This window comes from Saccoglossus kowalevskii, chromosome 7 (genome assembly GCF_978046115.1).
Source record: "Saccoglossus kowalevskii chromosome 7, keSacKowa6.1, whole genome shotgun sequence".
Taxonomy (NCBI): Eukaryota; Metazoa; Hemichordata; class Enteropneusta; family Harrimaniidae; genus Saccoglossus; species Saccoglossus kowalevskii.
In genome coordinates this window covers 7,463,787-7,489,566 of record NC_140647.1, presented here as the reverse complement: position 1 = coordinate 7,489,566, position 25,780 = coordinate 7,463,787, and the positions used below count along the sequence as shown (strand labels likewise).

At 37.2% G+C, this 25,780-nt stretch overlaps 2 protein-coding genes and 1 non-coding gene across 3 annotated transcripts in view; 1 reads left to right on the top strand and 2 right to left on the bottom strand.

The window, feature by feature from the left end:
- LOC100378415 (pre-mRNA-processing factor 40 homolog B-like) overlaps nt 1-15,727 on the bottom strand; it is a 43,725-nt gene extending 27,998 nt beyond the window's left edge. The window contains exons 1-14 of the mRNA XM_085501014.1: nt 15,712-15,727; nt 14,732-14,839; nt 14,325-14,631; nt 14,115-14,203; nt 13,814-13,912; nt 13,108-13,218; nt 12,398-12,518; nt 11,924-11,951; nt 11,621-11,836; nt 11,415-11,505; nt 10,489-10,553; nt 10,087-10,159; nt 5,210-5,301; nt 3,362-3,621 (exon numbers count right to left, since the gene is read on the bottom strand). Coding sequence (XP_085357140.1) covers nt 3,362-3,621; nt 5,210-5,301; nt 10,087-10,159; nt 10,489-10,553; nt 11,415-11,505; nt 11,621-11,836; nt 11,924-11,951; nt 12,398-12,518; nt 13,108-13,218; nt 13,814-13,912; nt 14,115-14,203; nt 14,325-14,631; nt 14,732-14,839; nt 15,712-15,714 — 1,663 coding nt within the window. The 5' untranslated portion in view covers nt 15,715-15,727. The remainder of the gene's footprint in view (nt 1-3,361; nt 3,622-5,209; nt 5,302-10,086; nt 10,160-10,488; nt 10,554-11,414; nt 11,506-11,620; nt 11,837-11,923; nt 11,952-12,397; nt 12,519-13,107; nt 13,219-13,813; nt 13,913-14,114; nt 14,204-14,324; nt 14,632-14,731; nt 14,840-15,711) is intronic.
- A 225-nt stretch (nt 15,728-15,952) lies between these two features.
- On the top strand, nt 15,953-25,548 carry LOC102809364 (uncharacterized). Its single transcript, XM_006814153.3, has 4 exons — nt 15,953-16,351; nt 16,939-17,013; nt 21,505-21,637; nt 23,325-25,548. The coding sequence occupies exons 1-4, from the start codon at nt 16,072-16,074 to the stop codon at nt 23,416-23,418; spliced, it is 582 nt and encodes a 193-aa protein (XP_006814216.1). The 5' UTR covers nt 15,953-16,071; the 3' UTR covers nt 23,419-25,548.
- Nucleotides 22,731-22,804, bottom strand: TRNAT-AGU (transfer RNA threonine (anticodon AGU)). Its single transcript has one exon. It is a non-coding gene; the product is annotated as a tRNA-Thr (tRNA).
- Nucleotides 25,549-25,780: the final 232 nt, after the last annotated feature.

The following is a 25,780-nucleotide window of genomic DNA, read 5'->3' as shown; positions in this document are numbered from 1 at the left end:
GCAGTGAGACCAGCAGTGTTGCAATGAAACCAGCAACGTTGCAATGTGACTAGTTGTGATGCTTTGAGACCACTAATATTGCAGTGTAACTAGCAGTGATGCAGTGAGACCAGCAGTGTTGCAGTGAGACCAGAAGTGTTGCAGTGAGACCAGCAGTGTTGCAGTGAGACCAGCAGTGTTGCAGTGAGACCAGCAGCATTGCAGTGAGACCAGAAGTGTTGCAGTGGGACCAGAAGTGTTGCAGTGGGACCAGCAGTGTTGCAGTTAGACCAGCAGCATTTCAGCAAGGCCAACAGTGTTGCAGTGAGACCAGCAGTGTTGCAGTGAGACCAGCAGTGTTGCAGTGAGACCAGAAGCGTTGCAGTGAGACCAGAAGCGTTGCAGTGAGACCAGAAGCATTGCAGTGGGATCAGCAGCGTTGCAGTTAGACCAGCAGCGTTGCAGTTAGACCAGCAGTGTTGCAGTGAGACCAGCAGTGTTGCAGTGAAACCAGCAACGTTGCAGTGTGACCAGTTGTGATGCTTTGAGACCACTGATATTGCAGTGTGACCAGCAGTGATGCAGTGAGACCAGCAGTGATGCATGTGTGACCAGCAGTATACAGTGAGACCATTAGCATTGCAGTGAGACCATTAGCATTGCAGTGAGACCATTAGTATTGCAGTAAGATCAGCAGCATTGCAGTGAGACCAGCAGCATTGCAGTGAGACCAGCAGCGTTGCAGTGAGACCAGCATCATTGCATGAGACAAGCATCATTGCATGAGACAAGCAGCATTGCAGTGAGACAAGCAGCAGTGAAGCGAGACCAACAGTGTTGCAGTGAGACCAGCACTGTTGTAGTGAGACCAGAAGCGTTGCAGAGTGACCAGTTATGATGCTTTGAGACCACCAGCATTGCAGTGTGACCAGCAGTGATGCAGTGTGACAGCAGTGATGCAGTGAGACCAGCAGTGATGCAGTGAGACCAGCAGCATTGCAGTGAGACCAGCAGCATTGCAGTGAGACCAGCAGCATTGCATGAGACAAGCAGCAGTGTTGCAGAGAGACCAGCAGTATACAGTAAGACCAGCAGTATACAGTGAGACCATTAGCATTGCAGTGAGACCATTAGCATTGCAGTGAGACCAGCGGCATTGCAGTGAGACCAGCGGCATTGCAGTAAGACCAGCAGCATTGCATGAGACCAGCAGTGTTGCAATGAGACCAGCAGTGTTGCAGAGACCGGCAGTGTTGCAGTGAGACTAGCAGTGTTGCAGTGAGACCAGAAGTGTTGTAGTGAGACCAGAAGCGTTGCAGTGTGACCAGTTGTGATGCTTTGAGACCACCAGCATTGCAGTGTGACCAGCAGTGATGTAGTGTGACCAGCAGTGATGCAGTGAGACCAGCAGTGATGCAGTGAGACCAGCAATGATGCAGTGAGACCAGCAGTGATGCAGTGTGACCAGCAGCGTTGCAGTGAGACCAGCAGCGTTGCAGTGAGACCAGCAGCGTTGCAGTGAGACCAGCAGCGTTGCAGTGAGACCAGCAGCGTTGCAGTGAGACCAGCAGCATTGCAGTGAGACCAGTAGTGTTGCAATGTGACCAGCAGTGTTGTAGTTAGACCAGCAGCATTGCAGTGAGACCAGCAGCATTGCAGTGAAACCAGCAGCATTGCAGTGAGACCATTAGCATTGTAGTTAGACCATTAGCATTGCAGTGAGACAAGCAGCGTTGCAGTGAGACCAGCAGTGTTGCAGTGAGACCAGCAGCGTTGCAGTGAGACCAGCAGCGTTGCAGTGAGACCAGAAGTGTTGCAGTGGGACCAGCAGCGTTGCAGTTAGACCAGCAGCATTTCAGCAAGGCCAACAGTGTTGCAGTGAGACCAGAAGCATTGCAGTGAGACCAGTAGTGTTGCAATGTGACCAGCAGTGTTGTAGTTAGACCAGCAGCATTGCAGTGAGACCAGCAGCATTGCAGTGAGACCAGCAGCATTGTAGTTAGACCATTAGCATTGCAGTGAGACAAGCAGCATTGAAGTGAGACCAGCAGTGTTGCAGTGAGACCAGCAGCGTTGCAGTGAGACCAGCAGCGTTGCAGTGAGACCAGAAGTGTTGCAGTGGGACTAGCAGCGTTGCAGTTAGACCAGCAGCATTTCAGCAAGGCCAACAGTGTTGCAGTGAGACCAGAAGCGTTGCAGAGTGACCAGTTGTGATGCTTTGAGACCACCAGCATTGCAGTGTGACCAGCAGTGATGCAGTGAGACCAGCAATGTTGCAGTGAGACCAGCAGTGATGCAGTGTGACCAGCAGTGTTGCAGTGAGACCAGCAGTGTTGCAGTGAGACCAGCAGTGTTGCAGTGAGACCAGCAGCATTGCAGTGAGACCAGCAGTGATGCAGTTGGACCAGCAGTGATGCAGTTGGACCAGCAGTGTTGCAGTGAGACCAGCAGTGTTGCAGTGAGACCAGCAGCATTGCAGTGAGACCAGCAGTGATGCAGTGTGACCAGCAGTATACAGTGAGACCAGCAGCGTTGCAGTGAGACCAGCAGCATTGCAGTGAGACCAGCAGCGTTGCAGTGAGACCAGCAGCGTTGCAGTGAGACCAGCAGCATTGCAGTGAGACAAGCAGCGTTGCAGTGAGACAAGCAGCATTGCAGTGAGACAAGCAGCATTGCAGTGAGACCAGCAGAATTGCAGTGAGACCAGCAGAATTGCAGTGAGACCAGCAGAATTGCAGTGAGACCAGCAGAATTGCAGTGAGACCAGCAGCGCTGCAGTGAGACAAGCAGCGCTGCAGTGAGACAAGCAGCGCTGCAGTGAGACAAGCAGCGCTGCAGTGAGACAAGCAGCGCTGCAGTGAGACAAGCAGCAGCGTTGCAGTGAGACAAGCAGCAGCGTTGCAGTGAGACAAGCAGCAGTGTTGTAATGAGACCAGCAGTGTTGCAGTGAGACCAGCAGCGTTGCAGTGAGACCAGCAGCATTGCAGTGAGACCAGCAGTGATGTAGTGAGACCAGCAGTGTTACAGCTGGACCAGCAGCATTGCAGTTGGACCAGCAGCATTGCAGTGAGAACAGCAGTGATGCAGTGAGACAAGCAGCATTGCTAGAATTTCTTGTTCTCTCCAGTTTGATACAAGTCAGAATTTTTGATGTGACATTCACAAGACTATACTACAACAGTGACATTAATACCATATTTGCACTATTAGTAGCATGTGTGTACATTCTGTTTCTATGTTTGAAATAAGTCATATTTTCAAAATTCAGTAAACATCAACAATTATAGGTATTAAAAACATATATTGAAGACAAACTTCTAATAGATCAAATACAATTACTTGTACTAAAATTTGAACAGCTAGCCAAAAAAATGTGACTTACTTTGGAGCTCTTCATCTTCCGTGAAAGCCGGATTGTCCATCAAATATTGCTGACATTCTGACCATGTGGTGCGATGTGTCACATTAGGAAGATTATTTAGTATGTTATTTAATGCATCAATGTTTCTTTTCCTCAGTGCCTTGGCTTCTTCTTTCTCTTTCTTTGTAAGGAAGAAAAGAACATCTTCATACAAATCTTTCCTTTCTCGCTCAGGCACTACATTCCACACCTCTTCATTTTCAAAAAGATGACAAGCTTTCCTAAAAGAAGATTATTTCAAATATTTTAAGTTTGTCCAGAAAATTGGTGGTAAAAATGATTATTGCTTTTTTACATGCCAAAGTTTATTCAGTTGTCGCCTCATTATTATACCTTGGCAGAATTCCCGATATAAACCTATATTCACTGTTGACAAAATCAAACAACAGTGCATGCTCAGGTGCATTCCCATTGTAGATGGGACACAAATTCAAGTGTTGTAGCTTGTTTCCATTGGAAATCAAGCACAACGCTATGATGTGATATAATAAGATAGCAAAATCTTTTTTCAAGAGTACAAATTAATAGGTATTAGCAGGTTTAATTGCACACATACCAACAGTGTCAGTCTGATCAAACTTTGTCAAAAGTATGCAAATCTGCCAAAAAATAACACTGTGCCATCCAAGTTGTGCCCAAGATGGCCATTCAAAAACTAGGTAAGTGTATAAACATTTATTTTTACCGGTACTGATATTAAATTCCACTATTTTGAGCATGTTCGCTATGTTTTAATTTCATGAATTTGTCAAGGAAACAATGATTTTTATTGTTATTTTACATATTCACAAAGATTTAATTTTATCTAAATTAAAACCCAGTGAATAATTTATGCATTTATCCCTGAATATATATAGTGCAAGTTTGTTGCTAGAATAATTTCATGACAATCAGAAATTCATACATGTATTTAACACAACTTGAAACATGTATTGAGTTATTCAATTAAAGATGTGAATTCACGCATCACTTGTGGCATCCACATATAGTAGCCATGAATTTTCAACTACATAGTGGCCAAGTCATTGAAACTGTGATGCTTTCTAATTGTATACTTATTAACTGAGGAAATGTTAAAATCTATATGTATTGCTTTAAAACATTTTTCCTTGCAACATGCATGTAGTTGAGTTTGTAATGCAAATAAAAAAGATTGTAGTTCACCCTTTTGTTGAAATTGTTGATGAGGTACATTACTTGGGGTTTGCAACTATGGTGACATGATACAAAGATCCCGTTTCAATCTCACTCTCGCATAATCGTTCCAGAAAAATGCGCATGCCCGAGGTAACTAGAATACTGGAATGTCCAGATGGATCAAAATAGCTGCTCACGATATGACAGATTACGATAACTATATTTTCTGTACATTTTCGATGTAGTACATTTTTTCACTATTAATGTATTATTGTTTTATTACAGACCGCCTGTGTCATGTCAGAAGGTCGCAGCATCAGTCTCGCTATCTACGAGATGAGACTTGAATGGGGTCTTGGCATGATGTCACCATACAGTACTATGCGCATTGCAAACCCCAAGTAATGTACCTCTGGTTTAAATTAGATTGGATATACAAATTAAGAGTCCGGCAATTAATAGTTTTTACATAACCAAGTGTAATTTGAACTACTGTGTAAGAAAATCAATCTGTCCAAACAATGTTGAGATAAAAATGCCAACAAAATTGCTCTGGCGATCTTTTTCCCCCCGACTGATCTCACAAAATTGAAACCATAAATCAAAAATTGTCTAAGGTGATAGTTCATGTCACTAAATCCACATTGACAAGGTACAATTAATTTGCTATACCTGTACTTCATAGTGGAACTCATCTTTGGATGCGCTTCAAGAAACACTTGTAACGTTTCTTTAGCTTTTTTTGCTTTTTTTCTTTCTTCCTCCTACAGACAAAGAATAAGGATACATGTATAAAACAAAGCCGACTGAAAAACTAAATCTTGGTACAACTAATATAGCAAAAATGGACCCTCTCTCCTCTCAAAAGACTTAGAGGTTGAACCACCTTCCATTCAAACCAAATCTGAGTTGGTAATGATATCATTATACATGTATCAATGCAGGTTCTACATAGAAAAGTTCTCTAAAACATCAATTAGTTATTTCCAGTTCACATGTGCCAAGATTGTAGATGGGCTTCTAATACAGTTCACATGTGCCAAGATTGTAGATGGGCTTCTAATACAGTTCACATGTGCCATAATTGTAGATGGGCTTCTAATACAGTTCACATGTGCCATGATTGTAGATGGGCTTCTAATACAGTTCACATGCGCCATGATTGTAGATGGGCTTCTAATACAGTTCACATGCGCCATGATTGTAGATGGGCTTCTAATACAGTTCACATGTGCCAAGATTGTAGATGGGCTTCTAATACAGTTCACATGTGCCATAATTGTAGATGGGCTTCTAATACAGTTCACATGCGCCATGATTGTAGATGGGCTTCTAATACAGTTCACATGTGCCAAGATTGAAGATGGGCTTTTAATACAGTTCACATGTGCCATAATTGTAGATGGGCTTCTAATACAGTTCACATGTGCCAAGTATGTAGATGGGCTTCTAATACAGTTCACATGTGCCAAGATTGTAGAAGGGCTTCTAATACAGTTCACATGTGCCATAATTGTAGATGGGCTTATAATACAGTTCACATGTGCCATGATTGTAGATGGGCTTCTAATACAGTTCACATGTGCCAAGATTTAGATGGGTTTCTAATACAATTCACATGTGTCATGATTGTAGATGGGTTTCTAATACAGTTCACATGTGCCATAATTGTAGATGGGCTTATAATACAGTTCACATGTGCCATGATTGTAGATGGGCTTCTAATACAGTTCACATGTGCCAAGATTGTAGATGGATTTCTAATACAATTCACATGTGTCATGATTGTAGATTGGTTTCTAAAACAGTTCACATGTGCCATGATTGTAGATGGGCTTCTAATACAATTCACATGTGCCATGATTGTAGATGGGCTTCTAATACAGTTCACATGTGCCATGATTGTAGATAGGCTTCTAAGACAGTTCACATGTGCCATAATTGTAGATGGGCTTCTAATACAGTTCACATGTGCCATGATTGTAGATGGGCTTCTAATACAGTTCACATGTGCCATGATTGTAGATGGGCTTCTAATACAGTTCACATACGCCATGATTGTAGATGGGCTTCTAATACAGTTCACATGTGCTATAATTGTAGATGGGCTTCTAATACAGTTCACATGCGCCATGATTGTAGATGGGCTTCTAATACAGTTCACATGTGCCAAGATTGTAGATGGGCTTCTAATACAGTTCACATGTGCCAAGATTGTAGATGGGCTTCTAATACAGTTCACATGTGCCATAATTGTAGATGGGCTTCTAATACAGTTCACATGTGCCATGATTGTAGATGGGCTTCTAATACAGTTCACATGTGCCAAGTATGTAGATGGATTTCTAATACAATTCACATGTGCCAAGATTGTAGAAGGGCTTCTAATACAGTTCACATGTGCCATAATTGTAGATGGGCTTATAATACAGTACACATGTGCCATGATTGTAGATGGGCTTCTAATACAGTTCACATGTGCCAAGATTGTAGATGGATTTCTAATACAATTCACATGTGTCATGATTGTAGATTGGTTTCTAATACAGTTCACATGTGCCATGATTGTAGATGGGCTTCTAATACAGTTCACATGTGCCATGATTGTAGATGGGCTTCTAATACAGTTCACATGTGCCATGATTGTAGATGGGCTTCTAATACAGTTCACATGTGCCATGATTGTAGATGGGCTTCTAATACAATTCACATGTGCCATGATTGTAGATGGGCTTCTAATACAGTTCACATGTGCCATGATTGTAGATAGGCTTCTAAGACAGTTCACATGTGCCAAGATTGTAGATGGGTTTCTAATACAATTCACATGTGCCATGATTGTAGATGGGCTTCTAATACAGTTCACATGCGCCATGATTGTAGATGGGCTTCTAATACAGTTCACATGTGCCAAGATTGTAGATGGGCTTCTAATACAGTTCACATGTGCCATAATTGTAGATGGGCTTCTAATACAGTTCACATGTGCCATGATTGTAAATGGGCTTCTAATACAGTTCACATGTGCCAAGATTGTAGAAGGGCTTCTAATACAGTTCACATGTGCCATAATTGTAGAAGGGCTTCTAATACAGTTCACATGTGCCATAATTGTAGATGGGCTTATAATACAGTTCACATGTGCCATGATTGTAGATGGGCTTCTAATAGAGTTCACATGTGCCAAGATTGTAGATGGGTTTCTAATACAATTCACATCTGCCATGATTGTAGATGGGTTACTAATACAGTTCACATGTGATATAATTGTAGATGGGCTTATAATACAGTTCACATGTGCCATGATTGTAGATGGGCTTCTAATACAGTTCACATGTGCCATGATTGTAGATAGGCTTCTAAGACAGTTCACATGTGCCAAGATTGTAGATGGGTTTCTAATACAATTCACATGTGCCATGATTGTAGATGGGCTTCTAATACAGTTCACATGTGCCATGATTGTAGATGGGCTTCTAATACAGTCCACATGTGCCAAGATTGTAGATGAGCTTCTAATACAGTTCACATGTGCCATGATTGTAGACAGACTTCTTATACAGCTCACATGTGCCAAGATTGTAGATGGGTTTCTAATACAATTCACATCTGCCATGATTGTAGATGGGTTACTAATACAGTTCACATGTGATATAATTGTAGATGGGCTTATAATACAGTTCACATGTGCCATGATTGTAGATGGGCTTCTAATACAGTTCACATGTGCCAAGATTGTAGATGGATTTCTAATACAATTCACATGTGCCATGATTGTAGATGGGCTTCTAATACAGTTCACATGTGCCATGATTGTAGATGGGCTTCTAATACAGTCCACATGTGCCAAGATTGTAGATGAGCTTCTAATACAGTTCACATGTGCCATGATTGTAGACAGACTTCTTATACAGCTCACATGTGCCAAGATTGTAGATGGGTTTCTAATACAATTCACATCTGCCATGATTGTAGATGGGTTACTAATACAGTTCACATGTGATATAATTGTAGATGGGCTTATAATACAGTTCACATGTGCCATGATTGTAGATGGGCTTCTAATACAGTTCACATGTGCCAAGATTGTAGATGGATTTCTAATACAATTCACATGTGCCATGATTGTAGATGGGCTTCTAATACAGTTCACATGTGCCATGATTGTAGATGGGCTTCTAATACAGTTCACATGTGCCAAGATTGTAGATGAGCTTCTAATACAGTTCACATGTGCCATGATTGTAGACAGACTTCTTATACAGCTCACATGTGCCAAGATTGTAGATGGGCTTAACATTAATAAACAACAAGTCATTGAAAATGACACAGTCCTCGTTAAATGTTTGAAAGTTCTCTTTGTGCTCGTCATATTAAAGCGGAGGGGTTGTCGCGAGTGTGTTCTTGAAACTTGAGTTCCAAGTGGCGTATACAACAGATTGTTTATTTACATCAAAACACCTGTTCTGTGTAGTAGTAATATGGCCAAAAATTAAAACAGCCGTTATTCGGCCATCTTTGATCTGATTATGAAACACACTGATATGTATGATGTATGTGCCAAATACGAATAAAAATGGTACATAAATTGTGGAAATATAGTAGTAAGGCCAAAAAGTCAGATGGCTGTCAATCGGCCAGCTTTGACCAGATTTTGAAACAAATTGTCATGGACATGCATCCTAACATGTATAAAGTACATGTATGTGCCAAATTTGAATGAAAACTGACAGAGCACGTCCAAGATATCGCATAAAAAACACAAAAACAAGATGCCTGCCAGTCGACCATCTTTGATCCAATTGTGAAATAAATCATCATGGACATGTATCCTAACATGTATAATCTATGTACCAAGTTTGAATGACAACTGACAAAGCATGTCAAAAATACAACATTTTGAAAAAACAAGATGGCTTCCAGTCGACCATTTCGAATCGAATAGCTAAACCACTGCATGTGCATATGTCCCACATAAGGTGCTAGGCACATGCAAAGAATGAAGGGAATCGGTCAACAGGATTCTGAAATATGACTTTGGACAGACTGAAGCATGGACGGACATACACACGGACGGACAGACAGACAGACTCAGGTACTCACGGACGGTCAGGACATGTATCCTAACATGTATGATCTATGTACTAAATTTGAATGAAAACTGACAAAGCATGTCCAAAATATGACATTTTCAAAAGACAAGATGGCTGCCAGTTGGCCATCTTTGATCCAATTGTGAAATAAATCGTCATGGACATGTATCCTAACATGTATAATCTATGTACCAAGTTTGAATGACAACTGACAAAGCATGTCAAAAATACAACATTTTCAAAAAACAAGATGGCTGCCAGTCTGCCATTTTGAATCGAATCGCTAAACCACTGCATGTGCATAAAGTACTAGGCACATGCAAAGAATGAACGGAATCGATCCAAGGGATTCTGAGATACGACTCCGGACGGACGCACAGACGGACGGAGACCGAATTATAAGTCCCCGTTTTCGAACTTCGTCCGAACGGGGACTAAAAAATAATGAATACTAACCTTTTCTTCTTTGGCTTTCTGGGTCTTATAATTATTAAATAACTGTTTTTTTTCATTCAGCTTTGTGAGAGCTCTGCAACAGAAATACAAGAGTTTGTATTTACTGATTATGTAGCATAAGCATAAGTAAAACAGTGTCACTGAACATTCTACATTTCTAACGAAGTCTTAAAAAAAGGCAAAATGCTAGGTTTTTGATTTGGTAGTTCATTTATTTTGTGTAAAAAATGTAAATACCCATTAGCTACTTATTCTATCACAGCTACCACATGATCTTATCTGATTTGTAATTTTTATTGTCAACTCAATGTACCAACTGTCAACCAGCATATTTTCTTGGCTGATAATTAAGTTTTAATGATTGGTTGATTCAATACATCAGTAGTGAGCGTAGATACTTACGTGTATCGTGGATCCATAACAATCATCTTCATGGCTTGTTCCCACGTGGCATTAGAAGGTACTTCCTATACATATCAGATAAAATTGAAGTCATTTCACAGAGAACAATAAATACAAGTACACAAATACAAAACTCAAATATCACTATTTTTACATACCTTTCAGTATTATTGTGACCTAAACAATTTTCCACAATGACATGTCTTGGAATGCCATTTACATGTGCCATATATTAGATTCAACAGTGTTCACCAAATATACAGGTCAGATGTTTTTTGAAGAGAGCGGATAATGACAGACGATTTCCATAGATTCAGTTTGATTCAGTTTAGAATGCCAACAAATCCACCAAATTGTATTCCCCATAGGATTGGTTTGCAATGGACACTCACCACTTCATGTAATTCAGGTAACATATTGAGTTTAAACAAATTCAAAGAAATCCCCCACCCATTTTGTTTTCATACTAAATCAGAGACTACTGTAAAATCTGTATTAGAAGCTGCGTCTTCTATTAAAATGGTACAATGCAACAGAGGGGTTGTGGCTTTTATTAGAGCATATACACATATGAGAAATGGTGAATTTTTGGTTCTCAATTGTTCAAAAAGAATAAGTACGACTTCTATTAGGGATGCGGCTTCTAATACAGATTTAACAATTTAATTTATACAAAGATTTAATTTATACAAGGATTTAATTTATACAAGGATTTAATTTATACAAAGATTTAATTTATACAAGGATTTAATTTATACAAGGATTTAATTTATACAAGGAGTTAATTTATACAAGGAGTTATTTTACAAAATTTTGTTGAATGCATTGCCATAACAAACATGCACAAAGTAGAAGTCGGATGAACAGCACATATACAGTGATGAATTTCAGCATTCACCATCCCAATGTTTTACACAGACAATTACCTTTTCATGGAGTAAATCCTTGAATGCTTTCTTGGCTTCCTCTTTAGTTTTATAAACATACTCCTTCTTCTCTGGAACTTGTTCTTCCGCACTGGATGACAGTAAACATGTTTGATGGTAAATATTTTTCATGAATCTAATCTAATTGAAACTATTATTTACTAATCACATACTACAGAAGAGAGAAAGATATAAACTACAGTTACCTATCTGGATCTTGATCTGCTACTGTAGGTGTATTCTCTGCTGTGCCCACATCACTACCAGTAAATGATGCAGCTACTGGTGTTGATTGTCCTTCCATTTCTTTTTCCAATAGAACACGTACCGGTATCTGAGGTGCAGCAGCTACTGCCACTGGTACAGGTTCTGGTTCAGGCTCTGGTTCAGGTTCCGGCTCTTCAGGTTCTGGAGGCATTTTTCTGCAGGACAAACAAATTTATTATAAGAGGAATTGATATTCTATTTGTAAATGTTAGTTTTTTATACAAATATTTCAACCAACTTACTTGTCTAGGCCTTCTGCTTCTATCTTGGCTAGTTAGTAAAGAAACAAACAAACAAATGTATTAGGTATATTTCCCATTATAGATGGATGTCAATGATAATGACAACATTCTCCTCAACTTTCAAGTAGAGCAGCTAATTTGCAGACGAATACAATTTGCATATGTGTTTTGTGACTGTAGAAATATTGCATTTATTCTGTTAGACATACATTTCCAATAACAAAAATGACAGATGTATCTATAGTCAAAAAATCAAACATAGTGTAAATATAATTGTTGGTGTATGTGCACTTGTAAGCACTTGTCTGTGAAGGATTAAACAATACATTGAATGCTTAACTATTCATTGGGGGTTGATTTAGCACCTTTACATATCAACAACCTAGTTACATGTAATAACTATAACTGTACTAAGAGGACTATTATATGCCAAGAGACACTATTGTAGAACTCATTAGCAAAGATCGCAGATACCTTTCAAATCTTCTAGATCTTTAGGTATAGTCCACTTTGATTCCTTTGTTTGTACATTATGAAAATACACCTTGCCGTTATCTGACTTGTACTCCTTCCATGGACACTGTGATAGTAACAACTAGAATCAAAGAAAGACAAAAATATATTTATTCAATCAGAGGGAATGAATTTCATTTGATTTCAAAGCCAACATTTCTACAAAAGGTTTGACTAATTGAAAACATGAGACACGTACACCATGTTGTGTTTGACATGAGTCCATACACCACATACACACAATGTGTTATATCTGTAGTGCTAACATAGCTTTAAACACTTTGTCATGACTATGGTATTTGTTGCTTTGACTGACTGACAAACAACAATGTTACATTGTAATTTAGACTGATGTCCAACTCCTCTTTGCAAAAGACAGTTACCGTAAGTCAAAACCTCCCACTGTGACATTTTGGGGATTATTTTATTGCATGGGTCAGAATACATACTTTTGTAATGGTGTTATATGTCACCTGATCACCCGAGTGTATTGATATGTAAAAAGTAGTAGTGTAGGAGTAACTGAAAAGTCAAAACCTCGCACTAAACAATGCAAGTCAAAACTATTTTTGATAATTGCACAAAATTCATGATGCAAATCATTTTACTCACAAATAATTACATTAATTGATTAATTCTTTACTATTTACAACAGAATCTATGAAACTCACCTCTGCATGTGTTTTGAGTTCATCTGGTTTCTCCCAAGTTGACTGTTTTGTTCCATTATTATACCAATATATTCTGCCATCTGGGGATTTATGCTCTGTCCACGTTGGCTTCTGAGAAAAATAAAATTATATAAACTACATGAAACTTAAAAATTAAGTCAACAAAAATGTATTAATCAAACGTAAATCATTGTTTGACAAAATACTATGTAGGTGAATAAAACTATCTGACTCTGTAAAATCACATTTCAAGAAAATTCAAGAACATATTTAAGCTGACCATGGTTGTTTTATAATTACCACCATTAATGACCTATTTTGGCAGTGAACAACTTCATAATATTACGTACAGCAATACTACATGTACCAATAATACTCGTTTTCATCCAATTTCAGCCATTAAAGAGGACTGTAGTTGAAGGGCCACTTGGAGCGGGGTCCCTCTACAGTGTTCTCCCCAGAAAATAGCATAGAGCACCGAATAATTTGCATAACACTTTAGTATGGTAATTATCTCTATTGTATTTATTGTTAAGCTGAATTTATTCTATTGTTTATCCAAAATTAAACAGTTGGGAACCCCTACTTTTCAATGTGCTGGAGAGAACCCTGCACTAAATTATCGATATTTAAGCACAATCCCAATTACCCTGTTATGAAACAAAAATGGTATCCTTCGATCCCCAAATTAGAGTTAACACTTCACCTTTTTCTCTGCAGGTTTTGACTGTGTTGGTGTTCCTGGAGAAGTATCACTTGATCCAGCAGTAGTGGCAGACTGTTTCACTGTGGCTACCTGAGGAGACTAAGATAATGAAATTATAATTCAATACTTTTGTTTCTTTGTTATTCTAATGGTACTTTTCAAATTACAGATATTACCCTGGTATACACAGATTCACTTATCATCAGTTACGCTATGGATTGACTTTAATACTGATAAGGAAATGAACATGCAAAACCAATACATCTGAAACAGAATGGACACTATAACAAATGTTACTTACTGGTAACGTCACTTGCATGGATTGCTCCGATGCAGCAACAAAACCTGGGACCTTTGACTTGTTTGCTGTTGTTGTTGTTGTTGGTGCCACTACAATATATTACAAGGATTACAATAAAATACATGTAGTGAGAGCAAGAACGTTAAATACAAAATAAGTACAATAATCATAAAAACTTGATATTGGTAACCTAGGTAACCCCACACATACCTGGAGGCGTAATCTGTGACTGAGGAATTACTCCTTGCTGTGGTGACAGTTTCTTTTTCTCACTAGGTGTAGCGGCAGTCTCGGTTACACCTGATGGCACAATGCCTGTGGGTGGGATCATGGGAGGTGGAAGACCGGGCGGTAGTGGCATTCCTGGGGGAGGTTGGCTGAAGTTCGGTGGAGGTAATGGCATTCCAGGTGGAGGGATTGGCATTCCTGGAGGAGGCTGTGATAAGTTTGGAGGTGGCAAATTTGGGGGAGCTTGACCCATCATAAATCCTGGAGGAAGCCCAGGTGGTGGTTGCATCTGTAAGTGTGAAAAATGAGGAAATGAAATTATAAAGATGTTGGAAAGATTTGAAATGAAAAACAAATTGAAGTGTTGTAAATAAAACAAATGTACTTACTCCTGGAAATGGTGGAGGCATCATCATTGGTGGGATAGGTGGTCCTGGGAAAGCCCCCACAGACTGGCCACCACTCCCAGTACTACTGGGAGCATTTGATGATTGCTGCTGCTAACAAAAAATCTAAGTATTAGTATTGATGCATATCACATGGTATGTTTGTAAAGATACAATAGAATATTTTTATGTTCAAAATTTGCATCAACTTTTGATATGTGTGATTTATATAGTTTAGCTACTAGAAGCATGATATACATTACATTTACATGTGATGTTGTACCACAGGAGTTCCACACAGTCTGATTATTTGTTTAATTAATTTAAATTTGTAGTTGCAGATACATGTACTAGGGAATGAGTTCATTTTGCACGCCACCCCTAACCCTCACCCCCAATTCAATTGTAAATGCCCCCTCTAGATAACTATAGCTGTCTTAAGTAGGGGCATGTACAATTAAATTGTGGATCACTGAGGGAAAGGGATCTATGATTTCCTTGCATTAAACAACATTTCTCTCAGCTAGGGATATAATGTATATAACCCATGAAAACTACAATAAAATGTTACACAGTTGTACATGGCTCGATTTCAAATAAGAATTGATACTAAGCCCGTTCAGAAAACTAACTTCTATAAATATTCGGGTAAAGTGTTAGTGAGAACACATTTTTGGTTGCGTTGTAAGAGTGAGAACTGTCCTAGACGACCTAAACCTACTCTACCAAGGATAGTATCTAATGAATCGACTCATACATAAAGTAACAACTAATAAACGCGTTCACTTGGCACTATGCGTTGGAATTAAAGCTGGGGTACAATTTGAAGTTCCGCAGAACAGCGATCAAAAAACTACGGACATCGATAAATTAAGAATGATTTGCAACATCTAATTAACCCATTTTTCAAATATGCATTGGTAAATTTACCAAAGTGAGTTGATAAATAAAGTCGAAAATCTACAAACAAACAAAATACCCACCATCTTGGAAAGCGGTGCAACTCATGTGCTAATGTTAACATTTTTGATAACTGGGTTCGACAATAAACCAAACACGTGTTTTCGTAATATTTACATAATATTATCTGGAATTTAACTGAAAAATAATAAATGGTGTGTATTAAATTTAAAGATTAAATGTTTGGCTCCCTATTTTGTTTGCATCATTATGCGTTTCGTTCGAATCTTAGACTCTAAAATAATCGCAATGGTTTCTCTTATTGACCGTTGGGTCGCACAGCTCGTTTGTTATGCTTTTGTTACCAGACTATGCTTTTGTATGACATCGTCTAACTGTCGATACTACACTGAGTAAGAGAATTCACACAAAAATATGGTAATATGAGATCAACCGACCGAAAAACTACCAGGAAACGACTGCGATTCAGGGGCGAGCTCACTGACAGAATGAATGGTATACCCGGCGAGCCGCTTTGTTCGCCGATTGTGTTGGAATATATAGAACAGAGCGAGGATGAAGCACCATTGATGTGGGACAATTTGAAAATTAAGAGTTCTCAATATTTTTGCTGCGGCGGGGAATGGTGTCTTTCTATACCTCTAATACTCTACTCGATGTTTTGTTTGATTACATTTATGTATTTAAAACCGCCTTCATCAGGTATACAAAAATAACAATTAATGGATTTGTTATTTATTTACATGTAAATAATGTCATCTGCAACTTCCATAAAACTATCACATCTGCCATTTAACCTCCATTTGATTATATAATTATATTATCAATTATTTATAATTTAGATACATTGTTATGTAATGAATATCCTATTTAGTGTGCGCATCAATCAAACATATTTCTAGAAAACCAAGAATAAAAATTATCTCACCAGATTTTATTTTGTTCCAATCCTTTTAAATCAGGGGCTCACAAATAGAAGTACGCATACAGTAATAAATCAATTAGGAGCAGCAAAACACATCTGAAAGTACAAATAATTACAAAAAGATATTTAAAAAATTACACAAGTCATATGATTTTCTTAGTTCAACAGATTAAACCCCTAATTATTATGTCAAAATAACAATATTGAATTCCCCACAGTGAAATATAGTGCACTAGATCATTACAGTCTGTAGTTGTAGTAATATTATATAATTAATCATCTCAATTAGTAATTGAGTCTACATTAAGGGTAACATTTATAGTAGATATAGATTGAATCACATATTATTTCCTATTTTTTATAGAAAGTTTCCAATGTATTAATTTTGAGGTCACAGAGACAGCAGAAGAATTGAAGATAAGTGTTTATCATATTCTTGGTGAGTAAACTTGTATGGGCAGGTCAGATGTGGAAGTCAATAAAGTTGTATTGTCAGATATACTTTTTTCATAGCCTTTGGCGTAAATAAAGATATCTTTGTCTTCCATATACAAAATACAATAATTACCAGGTTTGCAAGATATTCATCCTATTTTTTTAAAGAAAAATGGCCGACTGGCTGCCATTTGATATTCTTATGGTATCCATACTACTGGTACGGTAGTAGCTTTGTGTTCTTGCGAACGAGAAGACATTAAACTGTTGAACAGCGGACATCGATAAAAGCGAACGTATTTCGAAAGTTGTGAAATCATGGTACTGTTTTGGCATTATACGACTTGCAGCTCCATTTTGATGGATTTTATGTGACTGGCCATGTTATCGAACTGAAGTATTATGTAAATCTGCCCCGGAAAATCTGCAAGCAAATTTTAAATTGCCATTTTCACGCTGCATTTAGCGTGGAGTTGTCATCTAAGTATGCACACTTGTTCGTCTCATGTTCCCCCGTGCATTTAAAAATCCCTTTTGAATTTGGGGGACTTTGTGTGACTGACCGTAGTGTTTGTAAACTTTAGTCGAATTGTAGTAGTGTGTATTAAATCTGCCACAATGTGGAGTTGCCATCGTCTCTCATTTAAGTACGTTTGTGCCTCAACAAGGACTGAAAAGTGATTTCCATTTACTTGGTCTGTTATAAATCAACTGTATTTAGCTTCCTTCAAACTTCCTATTGCCATCGGGATTATGTCTACTACACTCTGCGGTGTAGTTTGTATCGATCTTCTTGTATGAAAGCCCGGGGGGGCTACTTCCATAGAATTGCAATACGGGTATGTGCCGCCCGACTGGGGTGTCATTTCATGTTATTTTGTTTAGAAGTGGGTAGCCATTTATCAATGGTTTGGTTTAGAAATGTGTAGCATTTATTTACTTTTTCACAGATTCTTATATTCAAAGCCAAATACTGGAAAAGGCTGAATAAAATGCATCGCCCGGATGCGCTCACTGGTTGCGAAAGTTGTGAGCTGGGTAGCCGCCCCGGATATGAAAGGCACCCGAACCTGGAAACCGACAGCACGTAATTTCTTACCGTGTTCTTGACCGCAGTACGCTTGGCTATGAACTTCCACATACCCACACTTATGGGAATAGTGCATCTTGGCTAATACTGTATTGATTGAGGTGAAACAAACATGGTTGCCGTAAAGCCTGTTCGACTACATCGCTTGTGTTTCTCTTTCTGTCTTAGAGTTCTCTGTTTTCTTTGATTTTTTTTATTTCAATTAAACAGCGATTTGGCTGTGACCATGCATTTAGTCATTGTCGACTGTTTTTCTCGAATTGGTTGATTGTCATAATAACATACGCTAAGTACAATTAAACGTCCAGAGTTGAACAATTAGTTTTAATGGTTATACTCAGTTACGACTTCCAATTATATTTTCTTAGCCATGTGTTAGTACTTGTGATTCTTGAGAAGCACTTAAGTAATTTCTAACATGATTATTAGTCCCCGTTCGAACGAAGTCCAAAACTAGGACTCATAATTCGGTCTCCGTCCGTGCGTCTGTGCGTCCGTGCATCTGTGCGTTCGTCCGTGGTTGTATCTCAGAATCCCTTTGACCGATTCCGTTCATTCTTTGCATGTGCCTAGTACTTTATGTAGGACATATGCACATGCAGTGGTTTAGTGATTCGATTCAAAATGGCCCACTTGCAGCCATCTTGTTTTTTGAAAATGTTGTATTTTGGACATGCTTTGTCAGTTGTCATTCAAACTTGGTACATAGATTATACATGTTAGGATACATGTCCATGACAATTTTTTTCAAAATCTGGTCAAGGATGGCCGATTGACAGCCATCTGACTTTTTGGCCTCGCGACAATCCCTTCGCTTTAATATGACGAGCACAAAGAGAACTTTCAAAAATTTAACGGGAACTGTGTCATTTTCAATGACTACCCTCATGTATACTTCAAGTTTTCATTAAAACAAAGTCAAAGTTTTTGAAATTGCTTTTCTGTCTGTTCGCCAATCCATTGCTCCAAAACACATCTTTAAAACTCTTATTTTCCCAGCATCGAGATGGCTCTGCCAACTCTTGTACTCATTTTTAACAAGTAAAAAATCACAAAATAATTTTGTTTACCGAGTATTTTGCATGTGTACTATGTTTGCATTTGAAGTTTTTATGCTTTTAATGGGTGTATATGTTTTATTACGTACATGTACACTCACAAAAATACCCATCAAATATTAGTAATTTAGTATTTAACCTGGACAGAAGAAAACATTGTTTTCCTTTGCCATAATTATCCGATTCAGTGCCGAGTAATGGCCATTTTGTTTTAATGAACACTGTTCCAGAGCCATATCTCTGACATGTCTTGACCAATTGCTACCGATATACCTTTGGTCCATATTACTTTAATCTTTGGCATAAATAACATTTTCCCTTATTTAAACGGGGACTATGTCATTAAACAATGACTTGTTACCCCTATATGTTGACTACCAGTTTGTTGAGCAAAGCTTGTCATACATGTATATTAATTGTTCGTCGTTGTAGATACCAAACATTTTTGACTTCTTCCTGAACAGTGCAATCAGGAGATTGAAACTTGGTGTATATCCAGGGGTATATATATACATTGAGTGGACCTCTCTCAGATTCATTTTATGCAGATATCTTCAATTCTCTAGTTTTGATGAAGATTTTTATCCCTTTTTGGTAAAAAGTGATATTTTCGACTTCTTCTTGACAAGTTTGATTGCTTTGATAATTAGTATTTAGGTACCTTATGTTGACCTTTGTTAATTTCATGATGATATCTTAAAATCTCTAATTCTGATGAATATTTTTTCTCATTTATAGTAAAAATAGCTTGCCTGATTGTCTTGATATTTTATATGCACATACTTGGGTTTACCTCTCTCATTTTTTTGTTTTCATGATTATTTTAGTGTGTATATTTTGGTGAAAACATTTCTGAAGACCACCAGCCCATTTGTTTTCATATTTTATATTTAGGTAACTTTGATGGATCATTGTCAGATCACAGTTATATTATTTCATAAAGAACATTGTGATTAATACAGTTCATGTAATATTAATTGAGAAACACATTAGCTATTATTTTTCTTCAAAAATTCTGCATAGATATGTTACTATACTATTATTATTCAGGAACATGTATACAATTCATGTTATATTATTCTATGAGCGACATTGAGATTAGTACAGTACATGTAGTATTATTTGAGGAACATGAATATTAATGAATTATTTATGTGATTATGAAGACTTCATTGTTCTTGTTCATTTTTGTTAAAGGCCCAGGTATACTATAAATACGCTCCTAAACAATAGGGATTATTTCCTTGCTTGTCACGCTGTAGTAAACAGCTCCAGCTAAGCTCCGTTAAAGACATGTTTTCTCAAACTTACCGGTCGATTATGTTGTGCCAAAGTGGATGGATGTGACAATGAATATCACAGCAGTGACTGTGTGTAGTATTTATGACAATAAATAGTGTACGAGCTGAGATTTTGGCGAATATAAGTCAAAAACATGAACCGGGGAAAGGGACGCGCTACTCATCTCGAATAATTAACTACTGTCAATCAAAGTCACGTGATGTTGGACCGCTGAAACAGGATGCGTCATAGGCTATGCAAGTGATTAACAACACTCATTAGCATAGCCACACCTCCAATTCATGCTTGCCCAGGGCAAGTGAATTGGGCCTTTAAGTATTTAAACTTTAGCCAGTATTTTCCGTGCAATATAATAAGATATATTATTGCATTGTTTCATGACTTTAATTCTCACTTTTGCCATGCAGAGAAAAGATATTGCATCATATCCATACGTCCAATTGTTTAATCTACATTTTCAGTGAATAGGGAAGTATAAAATGTAGCATTTCTGCCATTACAGAACCTAGTCTCAGTTGTGTGTGGACGAATTTTGTTCAAGCATGGTACAGTACAAACATCAGAAATTATGGGACGTTGATGCAAGTCATTATGTTATATAGATTAGATTCAAATAATTCTTGGCTGCCTGGTGGCCATTTTGTTTTAACAAATTTGATTCCAGATCTACTGTAAAATCTGTATTAGAAGCCGCGGCTTCTATTAAAATGGTACAATGCAACAGAGGGGATGCGGCTTCTATTAGAGCATGTACACATATGAGAAATGATGAATTTTTTATTCTAAATTATTCAAAAAGAATGGGTGCGACTTCTATTAGGGATGAGGCTTCTAATACAGATTTTACGGTATATCTCCAACATTCCCTGACCTAACATTTTCAAAAGCTTTTCTGTAAATGTTAACTATCCTTGTAGCAGTTCTCAAGTGTAAGCCAATATGTAAACAATTATTTTAGCCTCACAACTTTCACATATATAGCAGCAATGATGACAATGTAATGAAGTGAATACTAACCATAAATGTTTTTGTTATCTTTCTCCAGCTATGTTGTCATCGTTTATTATTCCACTACTGGCAGCATGTAGTTGTTGTGGTTTCTCCTGGGTGATTACATATTTTGACTCTTTACAACCAGGCCAGTGTCCACCCACTCCAATGTCACCCAAACAATATCGGTATGTCACAGTGTAATATTTGTATTACTTTCTTTGCATGTAGTTTTGTACTGTGAGGTTCCTCTGCTTACTTTTAGTTTTGTATATTATTTGTTTTATTTCTATATTTTCTTCTACTGTAAGATGCAGTTTTATTTCTCTTGGATATTTTTTATGAAACACACATCTATTTCAGTTTTTTAACAAATATACTTACTGTGCATGAACTTTAATTATGTTTGCTTCCTTATGTGTTCATTCTGTGTACTCTCATGTTTACATGTCAAAATAAAAATGTTTTTCTTTGTGTACATCTTGTTTGTGTCACTTTTCTGTAAATTTTCTAGTTGACACATTACTAACTGTGAGGGTATTATTTAAATACACAATATTTTGCTATATAATTATGTATAAACCAAATATTGTATTTATCATATTCTTTAAAATATGATTGGTAAATAAACTCAGTACGGGAATTTGTTGTACCAGCTAATTACACCTCTATCATCCATACTTATTTATTCCTTGGTCACAAATATAAAACTGAAGAAAATCTCGGGCCACACATTTTCGTTTGTGCCTCAACTCACCAGAATAGTCACCCACATTTTTTTTTCTTGAAGACAAACCTCTCAAGCAGTCAATAAGCTGATGCAACTTGCATTTAAACTACATTTTGACAAAATCAGTTGTGTCTAAAGCCAAGGTGTAAATGTTAATTTTACTGTGGTAGAATATGTATGATTACATACATTACCTAGACCATGATGTACCTTAGTTGAAATAATTGATAAAGACAAGGACAGTATTTGAATCTTACTGGTGGTTTGTCAAAAGGAAACTACTGTCACCTCTCACAAAATAAGCCTACATATTTGTTTCCATACTAATAAATATTTATAAAGAGATTGATAAAAAATGATGTAATTCTTTATGTACAAAGAGGTATAATTATATTAGTACATAAAGAATAACATTAAAAATACAGTTGTACACTGTAAGAATTCCTATATTATAGTAAAATTACACAATTGCTTCATTGACGTCATTTGAAAAAAAAGATAGTAGATACACTTTATTTTTTTTAAACAAATAATTTTGTTTTTATTACAAAAGGCACCGCTGGGATTCGAACCCAGGATCTCCTGTTTACTAGACAGGCGCTTTAACCAACTAAGCCACGGCGCCAGCTAGCAACAGGTGGCCTAACTTTGATGTGAGATTCACATGTGCAAATTATTGACTGACTCATTGACAGTTCAGTTTACAGCCCATTATGTGTGTGAAGTACACAGACAAATATATACGCTATTGCTTTGTGGGAATATACCGGTAGTTGGCATTGCAGTTCTGTGGAAAATTTAGTGGTTCCTCTGACCTTATTCTGTCACCTTAGGTTACTGATTAACACATTGAAACCATAGTACTACCAGTGTCAACACAGTCCTGTACTTTGCTCTCTATAAATCATTCCAACCTTATACATAAAGTTGCTGTAATCTGATTTTAATACCAAGGTCATGTTAGGTCAGTCAGGAACACCACACTGTCATTTTCACTTTTTCAAATATTTTGAGACCTGCAGACAATTATGCTAAAATTTTGGAAAATACACAAAAATTGTGTTGACAAATATACACAAGTTGCAATTGTCCTCACAAGGGTGCTGTCCAACATCTCCATTTATTTTTTTGTTTATTTCTCACAGGTTAGAATCTGGTCACACATTTCACATAAACTACATGATGGCCATAGCTAATGGTGTTGCAGTGTTCTGCTTGACAATGTGGTACCTACCATGATACTACTGCATGACAACCACCTACTGATATGCGAGAAGATGGTACTCGAATGATGATCAATGTATACTAAAGAATTCTTAGCATGAAATGATCGACTGCAAAATGCATTGAAAGCAGCAATATGTGCCTTGAATCTGTGAGCATTATAGCTGACATGTTTACCTTGCCCGTACCATCAAAGATGGAAGGGAGAGGTATATTAAGGGAAAGATTTTGTCCGGCGTTGTCGTCGTCGTCGTCGTCGTTAATAATTGTTATTGTGTGCATAACTTTACTAATTCTATTCCAAACTTCATCAAACTTAGTCACCTTGTTCATCAGTATAAAGTCTTCCCTGAGTTTGAACAACAGATGTCCTGTATGAAAATATCATGCAAAAATTGAGAAAAACTGATAAAATATTTCGACTGTTTCTACTTGACTGATCACTGGTGATACACATCAAAGGTCACTGATCTCAGTGGAAATATGCATTGTTGTATGTGTTCAATGAAGCAAATGATTTATCTTGTAATAATATCCTTGGTAATGTATCTCAGAATCCCTTACTGGGTTTCAAAACCAACTCATGGAGAGATTGCACAATCTGATACACATTTGCAAACCTACCAATAAATCTTTACAGAAAACAAGATGTCAGAAAATCAATATAAGCACTGCTATGAACTGGGTGCCAAACTTTGATCAAGATCTGAAGCTAATAGAAAATCTGTTTAGTTCAAAGTTATCAAATCAAAAACAATACATAAAAAATACATAAAAAGCAAAACATTTCATCCACATTTTAAAAAGTAAATTGTTCTAAAATATATGTATTCTGTATTTGACAAACAGTTCATTCGACAAATGAAAACTCACAGGAATATGTTTCAGCTATTAGAACAGAATGATAGAGTTTTTATAATACTAGTTTAAAAACTCACTTCAAACAAAGATTGCAGTGTTTGAAGATGTAGGTTCTCAGGAGGCAACAGTACTGTTGACTTCTCCCTCCACTGGACACCAACTAACTATTTAAAGCAGAGCTTGCAACATGATAGCTATTCATAAAGGGTGTTTTTTTTTTTACTTTTCATATAATACAGTAGTCACACAATGAGGCAGTTCATATTTGTCTCAGTGAATCATTAATTTTTGACAGACACCTGTACAAAATACTTGGACAAAAGCCAGCTAAGATTTTCTGTTATCTTGCATGTTTTATGAATCTATTCACGTCTAAATGCAGCACTTTTTTTTTGCAATGAGGCATTTGTTTTTATACTAAAATATCTGAATTACTTTGAATAAAGCTGGAAATTATGTCCCTTAAAATAATTAAACAAATAAGGCACCAATGTTTTTGTAAGATATTTACATCTTTAAAGGACATTCGGTAGACTGATTCCCCACTGTGAGTTCAACCCCAAAACTTTTTTGTATTCAAAATTAATTATGACAATGTATATTTATATTGAAACAAACTATGTTAAAGGGAATTATAGTATATTATATAACAAAGGGCAAGGTCACCAAAGTTCAACTATGTTTTATTACCAGGTACATGTACCGGTATATAATTTTATCCTCTCCAACCAACCAGATCACTCAGATCTTTGCTCTAGTCAAGTTATTATATTGGTTAAACTACTACCATATTAACCAGTAGTACCAGTATAACAATTATAGCTTATGTTTTGCTAACAAGGTAGCAATTTTGATATTACCTCACTACAAGACTGCTGGTTGGGTTGTTTTTTGGATCACAGTAAAAGTACATCTCGAATTGAAGCACCTATGGGCTTCTAATATAGAAATTAAAATATTTCATTTACAATTTTACAATCAGCTAGCGTAATATACAACACATGTCACATTGAAACTTCTACATCTACAACCATGTTTGTTTTATTGGAGCATATTCAACAAATTGTAATTACGGGTCTCTTCTACGGTAGTAAGGCGAAAACCTATCAATTTGTTTGAGACAAAAATAGTCTAATATTGGTCACATTGGCCCCAGTAATTACTGCCAGGTGTAGTTATATCCCAAATGTACTGCCCACCATGACTGCCAGACTTCAAATATTTGTCTTAATGTTGTTTGTTAAAGCGGTCATAGTAAATGTTATAAAATGTATCTTACATTTTTATGAACAGAAATTTGAATCTGGTGTATCTTAGTAAATATTTTATTGATTTTAGGGGGAATCATGTATAATATTTTTTGAATTCGGCCAATCAAAAAATAAGTATGGGGGGGGGGGGGTGGGTGGTTAATACATGATTGTACATAGTAAATATGTTTTATAATCTCTCACTGCACTACTTGCCAAACAAATACTGCTCTGTATAAACTATAGTTTATCTAGTCCAGTCAGTC

Coding starts and splice junctions, on each gene's coding strand:
- LOC102809364 (XM_006814153.3), top strand. CDS start 16,072: ATGAGATCAACCGACCGAAAAACTACCAGGAAACGACTGCGATTCAGG. Junction 16,352..16,938: donor TTTAAAACCGCCTTCATCAG/GTATACAAAAAT, acceptor TATTTTTTATAG/AAAGTTTCCAATGTATTAAT. Junction 17,014..21,504: donor AAGTGTTTATCATATTCTTG/GTGAGTAAACTT, acceptor ATCTTTCTCCAG/CTATGTTGTCATCGTTTATT.